Here is a 14,955-nt window from a genome sequence, read left to right on the forward strand (position 1 = left end):
ATGTATTAGTATTAGATTAGCCAGAGTCACAACTAGGTCATGGCCTTTGTCATATCATTATACGCCATATTATATTGTATTTTATGGCAATGGTGCAGGGGAGAGGGAGGAGGGAGTAGATGAACAGGAAATTCAATACTGATTGAAAAGTTTTGGATTACTGACCCAGTCTGGTTTTATTGAGTTAAGTAAGGCCTGTCCAGGAACGCTCTGCATGGCCAGACGACCAAGACAATTCAATTAGAGAGGTATTCAGCTGAGCAGATGCTGCTGAACTTTATTGTTAGACATGAGAAAAAAATACCCAAATACATCTAGTTGTTTTTGAAGTCACAATTTCTTTAAAGACCCTTTTGTTTCTGTTATAACAAACATTTTCCTCAGTAAATAGATTGTCTCAGCTGATTCATTTTGAAAAATACGTGCCATTTAGTAGAATCTCTGTACGTGTCCAGTCCTACACGCCAGCAAACTCTCTGTACACTGGGTTTCCCACTATGAACAGGTGCCCTGTTTATTTTTTCAGCCCTGCTGAAGAGGATCTTTAAATAGACCTGCAATAATGGCCGTCACTTCAGTCGAGGGAGCGACCCAAGTCTTCAGATGACCAGCGTGTTGCATGGATACTGCATATGAAACTTGAATCGAAAAGTGCTTGTTAAAAAAAAAAAAATCTTACTCATAGCAACAGTAACAGCAGTAGTGGCGACTGATATACATGATTTTTTTTTAGCAGATTTTAAATAGAGAAGTAAGGAGGTAAAGTCCTTCATCAGTTCCAACATAACCATTTTAAAACCTTCTTCCTGGCCCCCACCGAAACAGCCTTGAGAAATTATCAATCCAATGATATAACATTGTTGTTTGTAAAATTTAGAACCTATAACTTTAAAGATGATTAGGTTGGGCAAAAAACTTCCAACGTAAAATGTTGCACAACCTTAAAAAATGCACAGAAATTGAAATAGTGAAAAACATATAAATTGTAGAATGTCAAAATGTATGATTCTTTAATATAAATCTAAACTGGAGGCCCACTACCCACCAGAAATGTGAATTAATTTTGCAAAGCATGCAACCAAACAAGTGTTCAGACTTTGAATGTTTTGTCAGTTTGCTTGCTAATTCAACATGAACGTCATTTCTCTCACTGAATCTTTGTTACTCTACTATCTGCCACTGAATATGATTTTATTATTTTTTTTAAGACTTTGCATTTTAGGCTTTGGCTTCTTGGCTTGAAGCATCCTCATATTTCTCATGACCTTCAATTCATAGTCGCAAATCAGGAGCCGAGGGAGGAATAATCAATCTCATTCATCCCAGTCTACACATTCTCCGCCCACAGCTGTCGGGTCAGAGTCCAGGCTACTGAGCAGATCCGTCAGAAAACAACAAAAAGCTCCAGCAGCCCATACATCCGTGCAGGCGTTTCGTAAAGTTTGCTCCTAGCCTGTGGCTCTCCTGCTTGATTGTTTGGATGGAGTGTTTTGGTGACCCACCTTATCGGAGATAAAAATATATATATCCATATATATATCCATATATATATATACATATATATATACATATATATATATATATATACAAGCTTAATGGGCCGTATATGGCCTAGGGCCATAGTTGGTCCTCGCCTGATCTAGGCTGAGAAATACAATCTGCAAGTCAAAGGGTCCACGGACAACTGCGAATCCTTTTCTTTCCCTTTCATCATATATTATTTCATTAAAAACCATCAGGCTGGAAAACCATTTGACAACGACAGAATTATCTACAAAGTAGTTATGAGAGTAGATGTAACCTTACCCCCATTTAGGTGCTGGATTGAGGTGACTTGGTGAAGACTGATGTCCAAGCCAAGGTTACTCCGTTCAAAAGTTATACAGGCTGTAAAGATAATACGCAAAAAGTCTCCACTAATTAGCAACAGAAAACACTTTTATTTCGTTTTTTTTTCCCAAGATATAGAGGATGTTTTTTTTTTTGTTTGTTTGTTTTTTTGGTCAAACATTGTGTGAAAGGTGGAGGACAGCGCAGCAGTGAGCCGAGGAGGGGTCAGTGTGCAGGGGCAGCAGGCAGGGGGCAGCAGAGTGAGTGATGGAACAGAGGCGGTGCTGCTGCTGTTGTTGGTGAGGAAGAGGAATATGAGCAGAGGCAGAAAATTTTTACAGAGCCAAAAAACACTCTGAATAAGATGCTTGTCATCAGAGAAATCAGAGAAACGTACACACTTAAAAAAAAAAATAACAATAATAATAATAAAAAATAAAAAATTTAACATTTTCATGGTTGGGAGGAAGTCATGATCCCCAGCGGCGGTAGGGGAAAAACTAAGACCACGAACAGAACTGGCAATTTTATGATCTTCATATTGTGTCTTGTCTTGTGACAGCGGAGTGTCGGCTCTGATTTCAAGAATCCTAAACAAATGGCAACTTCTCCACCCCCCCACCCCCCCCACCACCCCCACGTTCCCATGGCTGGCTGTCAGCAAAGCTATATTTACCCGTCGTCTCGCACACATCCACGCAGTAGAACCTCCAAAGTATACACAGACACTCACACGCATCGGTGTTCAGGGATCAGCTGCAACTCTCTTCTCAGTCACTCACTCATGCACGCACGCACACAAACCCGTGCGCACACTGATTCAAGGCAACAACAAAAAACCAAAAAAACGACAACACAATGTCAGGCTCAAGGCAACATGTACAGTACGTATGAGGCGCTCATGATTCGCACACAAGAATCAAAGGCGTGGGCAGAATTTCAAAAATAAAAATGCGACACATTTAAAGTGCACGTGTGGAAGGGAACGTCTGAAGGATGGAGACATAACGTGTGTGTGGGCTGTGTTTGAAAGGTTTGTTACCATGAGTCACATCATAATTGTTGATTTTTTTTTTTTTTTTTTTTTTAATAAAACTCACAGTCTATTCAGTGTGTCAGACATGGAGGAGAGTGGATGTGCTTCTATGGTGGAAGACAGTGAAGCAGTGGAGCAGAAAACAGCAAAAAGCAAAAAGATGCAACCGAATCAAATTCAAGGATGTCGGAGACCAAAACACGCACACGCACACGCACACGCACACGCACACACACACACACACACAGAGTTAAATCAAATAAAGCCCCACACTAACAGCTTCCTGTTGCTTATGTTTCCCCTTCCTCCATTATTATTCCTTCTCTTTCCCCACACTTCAAGGCATTGAGGGTGAGTAAAAATATCTATAAATATTGTTCCATTTCTTTTGCGTGATCATGGAGCGAATCATATCCCAACTTAAAATCATATATCATGTGATCAATGCAAAACTGTCGACACGGTAAAGCACACTGGTCAGAAATAACGACGACAACAACAACAACAAAAAGAAAACAAGTGAGGCAGCCGATGAAAACATGAAACATAAAGCACGGCAACAAAAGACAGCGGTGGAAACAATCGAGGCACGCAAAATAAAGGTTGTGAGAGCAAGAAAAGAAGAAAAGGACACAGTCAGCTGGAAACATGAGCCCCCTTCCCCCTCTCTCTGGAACAATCCACGGCCAGGCCCCCTCCCCATTACAAGGGACACGGCTCTGTGTCTGCCAGTCCACTTTTGGCACAGAGGAACCCCCAGCACATGCTGGAGTGGAGCGCGCTTCCATCGCTGGGGCAAAAGGGATTTGGTGCCATCTATTGTCAGGCACGGTAAACTGCTGTTTCTGCAGAGTGTGGCGGGCTGAGCCCCGGGAGGATGGAGTCGTCGTGTGCCGAGGGTGTTTCTGAACTCCCGGGGAGCCGCAGCAATTAGAACACGTGTTTCTTCCTCCTGTTTCAAGTCGTGGCAAATGTCTTGTGAAAATGTCTGTGAACCCGCAACGAGGCAAATCATAGTGGAGCAAGCAATCGAGAGTCACGTTTGAAAGGAATTAAAATAGAATGCCAAACAACACCAAAAAAATGGGGGGAAAAAACAAAATGTAAACGATGTCTACTTCGATGACTTGGAGTCTTGGTGGGGTCACCTGGGAGGTGGAGCTACTTCTGTGTTGCCGTGTCCAGCTGGCCCGACTGGAGATGCGTGAAGGTGTGGGCGCAATGAAGGCGCGATGAGCTCTTCCTAATCCACTTTGACACCCATCTTCTCTGTGTTTAGTAGGTAGATGCTGTCGTCTATCAGGAAACTGGAGAGTGAAAGGCACGAGAGTCGTTTACGAGGTGTCCATTTTGTATTCTGTTGATATTTCCAGGTAAAACAGAATTTATTCTTTTTCTTTTTCAGACTAAAAAAAGAGCTGCTGAAGTGCAAGGAAAACCAACCTGTAGAAAAGGAAATGGACCGGTATGGTGCTGAGATGCCAGACAGCGTGAGCATCCAGGATCCAGAGCATCGGGGGGAAATCCAGGAGCTCCAGCAAGGCCAGACCATGAAGCAGCACCACCACCAGGCCGCACTTCCACCAGTACGGCAGCGTCCGCCTGTTCTGCCAGCACCAGCACAGCCACCACAGGAGGTTCACCATGCCTTTGACGCAAAACAAACATATTGGATTCAGGCAGCAGAAAAGTCATGAAATGCTAATACTTACATAGGGTAAGGTTGGAAAGTGGGACAAACAATTGTTGCAAGAAGCAAAGAACATAAATGCCAGTAAGGATAAACTGACATCGCAACCTGCAAAATAGAGTTGAAATGAAACGGTACCGATGGTGGCGTTAGCCGCCATGTTGTAGCCGTAGTCAAAGCTGACGAAGGTCAGGTACGACACATGGGAGGTAAAGGCCAAGATCAGCAAGACTCCCACCATGCTGGACACACCAGGACGCTTCAGACCCAGGGTTCTAGTGAGGAGAGGGGCAGAGGCAGCGTGAACACAGAGACAGCAAGCTGCGAAATGACCAAAGCGTTTGAAAGTTCGTCCTTTTCGTGAAATCTTAAAGGACCAACATCAATTAGCTGTTTAGTTTTGTTGGTTTTGTTTTTTTTAGCCCAGCAATACATCTCCAGCCCGTCGCTTGTACTCGGAGGCAATGGCTCTTAGTGATGTCACAAAAGGACACAGATATCTCACTGCTACCTCTGAGACCAAGACCCCGGGGCCGGCGTTGGTCGCAGAAGTGCAGGGCAGGAAGCTGAAACGCAGCATTTTCAGGGGAGCTGTGCGGAGAGGCAGTGATCTGTTTGGTGATTTAAAGAGTAATTTGGATAATTACGCATGCAAGACTGGTCCACTAGATTCCAGAATGAGAAGTCGCGATGAGTAAATGGGTACAAATTGGGAGCACTCACCTGACACAGCACAAGTAGATTGAGTAAAGAATTACTGCTGTTGCACAGAAATAGTCCATTTTCTGAAAGGTCACAACCAAGACAAAACAGCAGTTAAGAAAAAACTACAACAACATCTGGCTGAAGACAAACAGGCCTGTGTTTGGCAGGGAACACAACAGACACAGCTGGAGGGGAGATCTGACATTCATCGCATGACGATAACTCCGATTAGCTCAGGAGGTGTCGGCACTTGCGCAGGGATTTTTTTCAAAGCTTCAGTCAGCACGACACACAGAGTAGCATCAACACTTGTAGGAGTGAGTGGAACAGTTTTAGAAAAAACAGCACTTCTTTAAATAAGAAATAAAAGCAATACGGAAGAATTGCGTCAGAGACGGATGTCGGCTTTACCTCAGTGAGATAGGTGTCCCGTGTGTGGAACACTGTGGACCAGAACCAGGCATTGAGAGAGACCTTGAGAGAACACATCACGGCTTGTGTTAGAAACCAAAGTTGAAGCGATGCTCTGTTCCGCACACAGAGAGACGGCTGGCTGAGCTCACCAGAGAGAAGGCATTGATGGTCTGGTACATGGGGCTCTGGCGGGGCACCATGCTCCGGTAGCGCAGCAGCATCAGAAGGCAGGCCAGGCCGTTGAGCAGAGAGGCGAGGGCGGACGCCGGCTCCTCGAAACACAGGAAGCGTGCAAATGGCCACTAGAGCAAAAAATATTCAATTATGAAATAAAAAAACCTTTCTATCAAAATAAAATGATGGTGTTAAATTTTAATTAAAACAAGGTATGAATTAAATTTAAAAAATTGTTTATGTTTGATTGTATAAAATCTGATTAAAACATTTATGTCCTCAGAGTTTCTATCATATGTACAAACAGTAACTGTTATATCACTATGTTAAATAACATGATTTGAACAGTCAGGAGATTTCATTGCATTCTATTGTTAAAATATTTATAGTTGCGCGTCTGTGTCACGGAGTAACAATATACACATGCTGGGGCACTGTTAAGGTGAGGGTGGGGCATGGAAGAGTCTTTGAGTCCAGCAGTCACAGGGGCCTCAGAGGACACAGTTATAAAACATTCTATGCTTAATATGATATGTATAGACATAGGGCCCAAAATTGCTAGCGACGCCCCTGTACACACGTATGACTTAGCATGTGTCCATGTCCCTTTTTTTCTCTCTTTATCCGTATACATGTGGTGTTTAGTGATTTATCCCTGTGCTGTGCTCTGCTGGCCATGATAGGGTTTCTGCTGCTAGGATGTGGCAAACTGGGATCCTGGTAAACCAAAGCAAGACTCTGGGGTCCACACAGCAGCACACCTACAAGAATGTCGTTTCAGCTGGTACAAACCTTGCCATGGAACTGAGGCACCCTGTAGCCCTCAGCCTGGTAGAGACCCACGGTGGTCCACATGCAGTGGTAACGACAGTCATCACGGCATGTCCATCCTGAAAGCATGGGAAGCAAGAGATTCAGATATGAAGTAGGCAGTAATAACATACAATTCAGCCCTTTGCTTCAGTCATGATCTGCAGGCCTATTTTCTCTGTTGATGTCTGTGACCCAGGTGATTAAAATCAATTGGTGACGTGATAAAAGTTGTGAAACTGCAGCCAAATTATTCGAAGAGGTAAATCGCTGTGAACAACTGATTTACAATCCTGTGTGTGTTTTGAATCACGCAATTGGCCATTGGCAGTGAGGAGTAGGGTGGAGCCACAATGGCCCTTTTGTGACACCTTGCCCTGCCAGAAAAACTGGCCTCCCTACCTCAGCCCCGGGTCTGTGTGCACTGCGAGACGCGTCTCAATTAACGTCAAGAGTAAAAGTGGGTGACCGTAACGGGCTCCGGAGCAGCTGCAGCACAGGCTAGCATGTATTAGTAAACAGTGACTTAAAGCAAAGAAAGGCCACGGGGCTGCGTGCGGTAAATGCTGCGATAAAGTCACTAAAATGATGCCGCCGCCACTGCTGCTGCTGCTGCTGCTAGGAGTGCTAAGTTAGCTTGACTTCACCTGCCAACAACATCAACATCAACATCAACATCAACATCAACATCAACAACCAAAACCAAAACAACAACTACCGCTCACCTGTCAGCGCCATGTAGTGCGGCTGGGCGACCTGAAATCCCCGTAGCCGAGCTCCGGTGCAGTTGGTCCGGACACACTGCTTGACACAGTCACGGTACACCGGCTCCTTGTCGCCCTGCGAGCCCAGCGCGGTGCTGCTGATCGACAACAGGAGCAGGGCGACAGCGGCCGCGGCGGGGAGTCTGACAGATGTGCAGCGGGGAGACGTTAAGGCCATGTTCGCGGGTCTCCTTGGCCCACCAGAACTCACGCAGGCAGGCGGGGACGACTGCAACACCGATGGCTTCCCCGGCCGACAACCCGCCCCCTAACAAGCTGCCATTCCTGTTTCACGGCAGCCTAAGGGGACCTAGAGCGTTTTTACAGTGAGGTCCGCCGTTCCCCTGCTCACTGACCACCACAGTGCAGCTCAGCATCGACAGCGCTTCCGCATGGTACTTTCAAAAGAAAATTCCGATAGCTCGACGTTATGGGGAATAGTTGTGCGTGTTAAAACGTCACAACAAAACTGACTTGACTCGTGTACTTCACGTTGTCTGGTCTTAGCATAACACCCAGAGACGAAATTTCTAACACGTTAGCGTTATGAATTTGCCAACCTTTAACGTTATGTTGGATTTGACTCAGTTGAAGTCGTTTCCTCTTTTTGCTTGCGTCATCAAATCACGTGATCTTGCGATCTTTGCGGTACTTCATGTCTACAGTTCTCATATTTACACACGCGAAATCTAAATGCCGTTATCTAAAAGCAAGAAGAAATTGGGTAGGGCGAAAAGGAGAAGAGGAAACTTGTTCAACTCACGGGTCTCTTCAGTAGCTTTACTCTAACATCTTCCACTCCAAACTCCACGTCTTAATTCGATTATAGTCATAATCCCTATAGTCAATTGAGTTGGTACATTCTCTTATTCTCTACTCCCGTATGCCAAAACACCAGCCACTGAGATTAAAGGGAATGTACCTACTCAAATGGCTGTAGGGATTATGGTAATGGGAAAAACGTTGAACTATCCCTTTAACATGACTATATGCTGTCGTGTGATTTATGTTTTCTGTAGAATATGCAAATATGTTCTCAATATGCATTGCAAATATTTCTCTTTTTCTTTGCCTTTCCAACAGCAGTTTTGCGAATGTCAAATTAAGTAAATGAGTGAGGTGAAAAGGTCAAACAAACATTTTTATGAAAGCACAACAAGGGTGCACCTGGCAAAAATAACAACAATAGGAAAACTTGGACATTTTAAGTTCTATATCGAGAATTATTCCGTTCAGCAACAATATTAAAAAAAAAAAAATTAAAAAGGAAATTACCGAGGAACCTTTTTTCCCTTAAGTTAGATGAAGAGACATACAAACAAGACGAATAGTAAAGTTGCAAATGCTTTTCTTTATACAAACGAGGGGACTTTTTTTTTTCAATCTTTATAGGTTATGTCAAAGCAAATATTGTAGCTACAGATATAGAACATACATACGCAATGCATACAACACAAACTAATGAAAGAACATGTCCTAAAATTACTTGTCATTTTTTTCTTATATTTTAAGTACATTTCAAATGGAAACTGAAAAAAGACAACGTTTTGGTCTATTCAGATTCTAATATATAGAAAACTAATTATTTCATATACCTTTTGAAGACCAGAGAGAACAGACAGTTTCTTGGCAAGTGAATTAATATTCTCTGTTGTTATAGTTGTGATGATAAATAATATCATTTCTTAGTAAGTCCTATACAGCAATTAGAAGGTGAAGAGCGAAAGACAAGCGCAAACATTGACTTTAAGCAAGTCCAAAGTGTCCAGATTGCTCACATGCAGAATCACTGATACTGTGTTTCCCGCAACAGTGAAGCACAGTGTTGGCATGAAGAAAGTACAAAAAAAGTACCCATCACTGACTTTCATAATATTTTCCAACAGCCAATCCATTAAGAATGGAAAATAACTTAAAAAAGTAATTATACTCTTGTTTATGATAATCCTCAGTGCCTTTTTCTTCCGTGGATTGATGTTTTTACCTCCGGGGCCAGGTTTCTTCAGAGTCCAGAAGATGGAGAAATCACACAATGTGATAATCGAGAGAGTCACAGCCAGAAACAGTGTTGGTATATCGCCATACAACTCAACTTTAGAAACTAAAAAATAACATCCTAATGCAGTTGTACCGATCCAAACACCAGCAATAATAAGTAACCTGGAAGCCAGGTTCTTTCTTGCCCGATAAGTCACTGGATGAACCACAGCTATGTAGGTGTCCACAGAGATACAGGTTATAAGAAGAGGTCTGCCAACAAAACAAAGTGAATTGAAGAAACGAAAAAAAGTCAAAATCTGCAAATTCATAATTATCGCCAAAATACAGATCTGTCGAAAGGACGGTTGAATAAATCAGATCCATGGCGGTGAGATTTATCATGAAGACGTCATGAGGACTGAATGGGATTTTTTGTCTTCTTTTCAGTACCGAATCGATCAGTATGACAAGCGCTCCAGGGAAAGTAAAAGTTAGCGAAAATACAATGACGGTGAACCACATAATAAGGGGTCCATCACAAGTCCAATTCTTCGTTTCATTGTGAGGGCCACTTTCCACAATAATCCACTTCATTTCGACAGGTGACAGTGCTGTCAAATGATCTGCTCTGCTCTGTAATGTCTCAGCAGTCTCCTCCCTGGCAGTCTGGTTGGTAAACTTTACAGCCAATGTGCTTCACGGGCTGGAGAAAAAGTCCTTTCATTTGAATGGGACAGGTGATACAGTGAATGCGGAAAATTCCGGTCTGTCACGTGTGTCGTATTGATCTCAGTTCAAAATAATTAATGCTGTCATTGTACATTTAAATAAACCTTATTCAGGTCTGTTTAGGTCGACATTACATATTGTAACTGCACATGGAAAGTAGCAATCAGTGTTTGGTCTTAGTGGAGCTAAATAAATGCCTGACATGAACTCATCATTCATCTTCTATACCCGCTTATTCCTATTCAGCGTCACAGGGCTGACATGAACTGACATCAGTAAAGAAAAAGAATTCTTGTCAGCATACATTTCTGCTTAAAACCAGAAATGCATCAAGCTTCCAAAGTTGATCTTAATCAAACTTTTTGTTTATATTTGTTTTTCCTGAATGTAAGTAAATTATTTATGCCAAACCATCACTTAAAGACAAAAGAAACAATCACTAGATACAAGCTTCTAATCGTTTTACTCTTTGTTCTGCTCTTTTGTACGATGCTAAGTTGTATGTTATTATTTTTATTATTTTATGTTATTTATTTCTCATTTACTTAAACGTAATTTAGTTCATTCCATTTGGTTTTGTTCTTGTTGGAAAATATTTTTTGTTCCTTTATGATTTTTATCCCCGACTTGCAGGTTTACAATTTTTGATTTATTTACTGATGGTGCAGCCAGTGCTCGGCCCACCTGCACCCTCTCCTCCACTCAAACCAGCACGCACAGTGTCATACGAAAGATAGTGGATTTTATTTGTACTTCTTTATTTGTTACAGACACAGTCAACAACAGGAGAGAAACAGAGGTGAGCTGGGGGGCAGGAGACTCCAAAAAAACAAAGACTTTGTGCTTTTGCTAATATCATCCCTGCCACCCCCCTCACCGTCTTTCGCCATCTCTTTCTCTTTTGCTTTTGCTCTCCTCTTTTCACTGCAGGTTTTCCTGTTTTGGCCCTGTGCTTGAGAAGAGCGAGAGGTAACAGAAAAAAGGGAAAGGGGCAGGACAAACTATTTTAGCACAGTCCTACCGTCCTCCCTCACAGTTGCACTTCTCCCCACTGACAAACAAAGGGACAAATCCATCCAACTCTCTGCGCCGGGCTGAGGCTGGCAGACCGCTGGGGGTCAGACTGCTCACTTGTTGCAAGAGGGCCGACCGTGGTTGCACCATAGCACCCAAGAAAATTCAGTGATCGAGCGCTGTATACACTGGACTGCCTATGCATACATGCTGTGTGTAGGTATGACGCGTGCACTGCTGGCTCCAGCCCGTTAGGACAGGATGAGCGATGGCGGGAAAAGGTGGAGGAACGAGAGACAGAGATAGAGAGAGAGCATGTTTCAATGACACAAGATTATTTTTATTGAAAATAATCTCATGTTCCCCTGTTGGTACTCACACACAAACACCCCCACAGCTGTCAGTCCTCTCACCGGGTCTCTGGACGAATGAGACAAGTCTTTTTTTTTGGTGTGGTGAGCTGGCAAGCGGAGAGAGCATGAAGGGGCGCGAGAGTGTGCGAGAGAGTCGCGGCGTTCGGAGGTAAAGGAGAGTGTAGATGGTGGGGCGAGCATGTTTTTTTCTTGAAACGGAGGTAGAGGTTTGAAGAGAGGGGGATTTACTCCTCCTTGTCCTCTCCGTGTGTGATGACGTAGCAGATGTTCTTGTAGTCCACATTGCCAGCCACATCAGGGGGGAAAGCAGCCCACAGGTTGGTCATCTGCAGGGGAAGCCATAAGAAAAAGTTGAAACGTGTGTGTGTGTGTGTGTGTGTGTGTGTGTGTGTGTGTGTGTGAATGTGTGTGTGTGCGCGTGTGTGTGTGTTGGGGGGTGGGTGAGCAGGGATCATGTTTCAGCTCACCTCCTCAGCGGTGAACCTGTCGCACTGGGTGGTCAGCAGCTCCTCAAGGCTGTAACACAAGAAAAAGGCAGATTAACATGAATCACTTAAACAGAAGAGTATCAAATTTATTTTAAACTGGGATTTTGAAGCAATTGTAGCGGATAAATTCAACCCCTTACAATTCCTTCTTGATGGAGCCAGTGGCCTCAGGGTCCAGGACTTTGAAAGCACTCACGATGACGTCCTCGGGATCAGCACCTGAGTGGAGGAGAGGAAGTCTTTTAGTTTCCGTAGAATAAAAGTAACAAAAGTTCGGTGAGGACTTGGTAAGGGCCGAGTGTGGTTGTTGGCGCACCCTTCAGCTTCTCGCCGAACATGGTCAGGAAGACGGTGAAGTTGATGGGGCCGCTGGCCTCCTTCACCATGGCCTCCAGCTCCTCATTCTTCACATTCAGTTGGCCCATGGTGGCCAGCACGTCCCTCAAGTCGTCCTTGCTGATGATGCCATCTCTGTTCTGGTCGATGATTGTGAAAGCCTGCCAGAGGACAGTTGGGGGAAGGTCGGGAGAGGCGGATTAATCAAGTTGAAAAAAAAAGAAAAGAAAAGAAAAAAAGGTGGCCCTGTGATGCGGTAGGAATAGCTCAGCAGCTTATCAGATCTTACCCAATAAGCCGGTAAAGCGCAAACACAAACACGGCTACCCAAACGGTCAAAGTCAGGCTCCTCATGTTTCTGACAAGCCCCTGTCATAAGACTTGCTTGTCATACTTATTTGCATGTGATTGACCGGCAGTGTAAGTGTAAATATGGAGGGCGTCGCCACCGCATGGCTGGGTGCGGAGCCTGCTGAAACTAAAGATGGCACTGCAAGCCCTGTAGGACCTGGCAGCTGGTCACCACTTGTCTTTCTAAGGTGATAAAATGGTCTCAGAATGCAAGACAAGCCCCTTGCGACATTTAAGGAGAAGGTATTGATTGCACTGCCCCTCTCCTTCTCTTTTTTGCCTGGTAACTAAAATCCCCGACCTTGTGTCCAATGTAAAACAACGCTCTGATGTCTCCAAATACTCATACAGGACATTTTTTAGACAATTTTAACATGTATTAATTATTACATTTGAATTCTTGCCTCAGTCTAATTGCAAAATATCGATACAACAACACTTTTCTGCTCAACCCATCTCATCCATTCCATCCATTGTCAGGATGCATTTTACCCTTACTTATGGCTGAATGACCAATTCACTTCTAATCTCCAAGTGAAGACTCCAAAACTGAGGCAGTAATCTCAATCTCATTCAATTTTGATGGCCACTCTCCTTCCTCAACAAATAGGGCCCTACTGCCAGCTGTTGGCAGGCATTCCTGTGGGGTCAGAGGGCGACTGTTCTGAGTATTCAAGGAGGATTACTGAGCCAACTCAGAGGGGAGGTAGCTGCTGTCATCGAAAAAAATTTATTTGCTCTCCTGTCACGCTGGCTGATCGGGTCTTGAGGGCTTACTCGCGTTACCTCCAAGGTCACAAGACACAAGGAGTCATCAGCACGCAAGCGCTCCAAATAGTCACCCTTTCCTGGAAGGACTCAGTTCATTCTTCTCTCGATTCAAACAGCGCCTGAGCGCACAAGATGCAAAGGGATGAACTTTACCTCCTTGTACTCCTGGATCTGGCTCTGCTCAAACATGGAGAACACATTGGAGGATCCACCCTCACCCTGCTGCTGCCTCCTCTTGGCCTTCTTGGGTGCCTGTGGGATGAATTAACAGTAAAATGCACGGTGGAGCCAGCAACAGCAAACACGGTGGTCTTAGCTAACTGTTAAGAGTTGAGATCGCTGAAGATGCCAGACAAGAGGTGTGTTGCTTTCCTAAAATTCTTTTTTTTCTGATTTTTCCACTACGACAGAAAAATCTGTAATGCGACAAGTTCAGCTGAACTGCTTTATCCTGTGCTTTTTGCCAAAATTCCAAAAATTACACTTTGCAATTACAATCTTTCAGAAAAATTGCTATACTACTCAATAAGAGATTTAGTTTAAAAAAATATATTTTGGCAATTTCAATTTACTTTAATTATCACAAATAATTGTGTGATAATTAAAGTAATTTTTATTATATGATATATACTTTTTAATTTTTAGTTTTTTCTTGATTAGTTGTATTACTAAACTTTAGCAAAATTTCAATTTACAAAGCAGAGTCAAGAGTGAGTCCAATCCTGCCATTCTTAAACTTGACTCAGAAGAATTCTGATTCGTGCGCAGCTGATAATCCAGACGGAAAATGTTTCTTTCATTGAGAAGATCCTTCATCCCTAGAGAGTGCTCTTCAGAGGGACATGGCCACACTCACCATCTCTCAAGTTTGTGGGGTTGTTGTTGGTCAAGAAGAGAAGCCTACGCCAAAGCCGATGTGACTGACATGTAAGTATTGGACCCTTGGGGCCTTATATACTAGCCCACGGGGGACTAACTTTAGCCACACCATCAGGTTTGGCAGGGAAACAGAGCTGAGCAAAAGTAAGAGAAAAAGAGGAGGAGCAACAACACGGAGGAACATATCAGCTTACCGATGCTCCAAAATAGTCTTTGGGAGTCTTGGAATGAGGTGAATCCAATGCCAACGCACATGTATGACTTTGGTCATCTGTGGACAAATATGGCAAATGTGAGTGACGGGCAGTGCTTGAGGACAAGGGAACTGCCCCCATAGCCTTCTTCTAGACATACCAGGTCTTTGTTGTGGCTATTTCTGTTCCTTTTACATCCCAATGTGTTGCTGCCGACTGCGGCTATGCTTCATCCTCGATTCGCTTGTATAGAATTAATGTTGATTATCAAGTTGGAAGTACTCAATGTGTGACAACATGTAATTGCTGTCAACATATTCCAGAGTCATCACCTGTCTGGATGATAGGTTTGCTCTCAGATTTGGACCCAGCAAGGGCTCAGCAGCGGCCAGGAGAGTTTACACGTTGTCGTGTGT

The 14,955-nt window shown here is 43.7% G+C and overlaps 2 protein-coding genes across 2 annotated transcripts; both read right to left on the reverse strand.

The window, feature by feature from the left end:
• Nucleotides 1-1,917: 1,917 nt before the first annotated feature.
• pgap3 (post-GPI attachment to proteins phospholipase 3) lies at nt 1,918-8,158 on the reverse strand. Its single transcript, XM_076034243.1, has 8 exons — nt 7,385-8,158; nt 6,642-6,739; nt 5,825-5,977; nt 5,673-5,735; nt 5,280-5,341; nt 4,695-4,831; nt 4,310-4,514; nt 1,918-4,173 (listed from the first exon to the last, which is right to left on the reverse strand). Exons 1-8 carry the CDS (start codon nt 7,599-7,601, stop codon nt 4,110-4,112), a joined length of 999 nt encoding a protein of 332 aa, XP_075890358.1. The 5' UTR covers nt 7,602-8,158; the 3' UTR covers nt 1,918-4,109.
• Nucleotides 8,159-10,854: 2,696 nt separating this feature from the next.
• mylpfb (myosin light chain, phosphorylatable, fast skeletal muscle b) lies at nt 10,855-14,465 on the reverse strand. The gene is made up of 6 exons (XM_076034246.1): nt 14,323-14,465; nt 13,620-13,718; nt 12,325-12,505; nt 12,149-12,227; nt 11,988-12,036; nt 10,855-11,846 (listed from the first exon to the last, which is right to left on the reverse strand). Exons 1-6 carry the CDS (start codon nt 14,323-14,325, stop codon nt 11,745-11,747), a joined length of 513 nt encoding a protein of 170 aa, XP_075890361.1. The 5' UTR covers nt 14,326-14,465; the 3' UTR covers nt 10,855-11,744.
• Nucleotides 14,466-14,955: the final 490 nt, after the last annotated feature.

Source organism: Nelusetta ayraudi, unplaced genomic scaffold (genome assembly GCF_046127955.1).
Source record: "Nelusetta ayraudi isolate G7.1 ecotype Tasmania unplaced genomic scaffold, CSIRO-AGI_Nayr_v1 ptg000042l, whole genome shotgun sequence".
NCBI lineage: Eukaryota > Metazoa > Chordata > Actinopteri > Tetraodontiformes > Monacanthidae > Nelusetta > Nelusetta ayraudi.

Coding starts and splice junctions, on each gene's coding strand:
- pgap3 (XM_076034243.1), bottom strand. CDS start 7,601: ATGGCCTTAACGTCTCCCCGCTGCACATCTGTCAGACTCCCCGCCGCG. Junction 6,740..7,384: donor GCACTACATGGCGCTGACAG/GTGAGCGGTAGT, acceptor CCATGCTTTCAG/GATGGACATGCCGTGATGAC. Junction 5,342..5,672: donor GGGACACCTATCTCACTGAG/GTAAAGCCGACA, acceptor GTGACCTTTCAG/AAAATGGACTATTTCTGTGC.
- mylpfb (XM_076034246.1), bottom strand. Junction 12,506..13,619: donor AGATCCAGGAGTACAAGGAG/GTAAAGTTCATC, acceptor GTCCTCTGGCAG/GCTTTCACAATCATCGACCA. Junction 11,847..11,987: donor ACAGGTTCACCGCTGAGGAG/GTGAGCTGAAAC, acceptor CTTCCCCTGCAG/ATGACCAACCTGTGGGCTGC.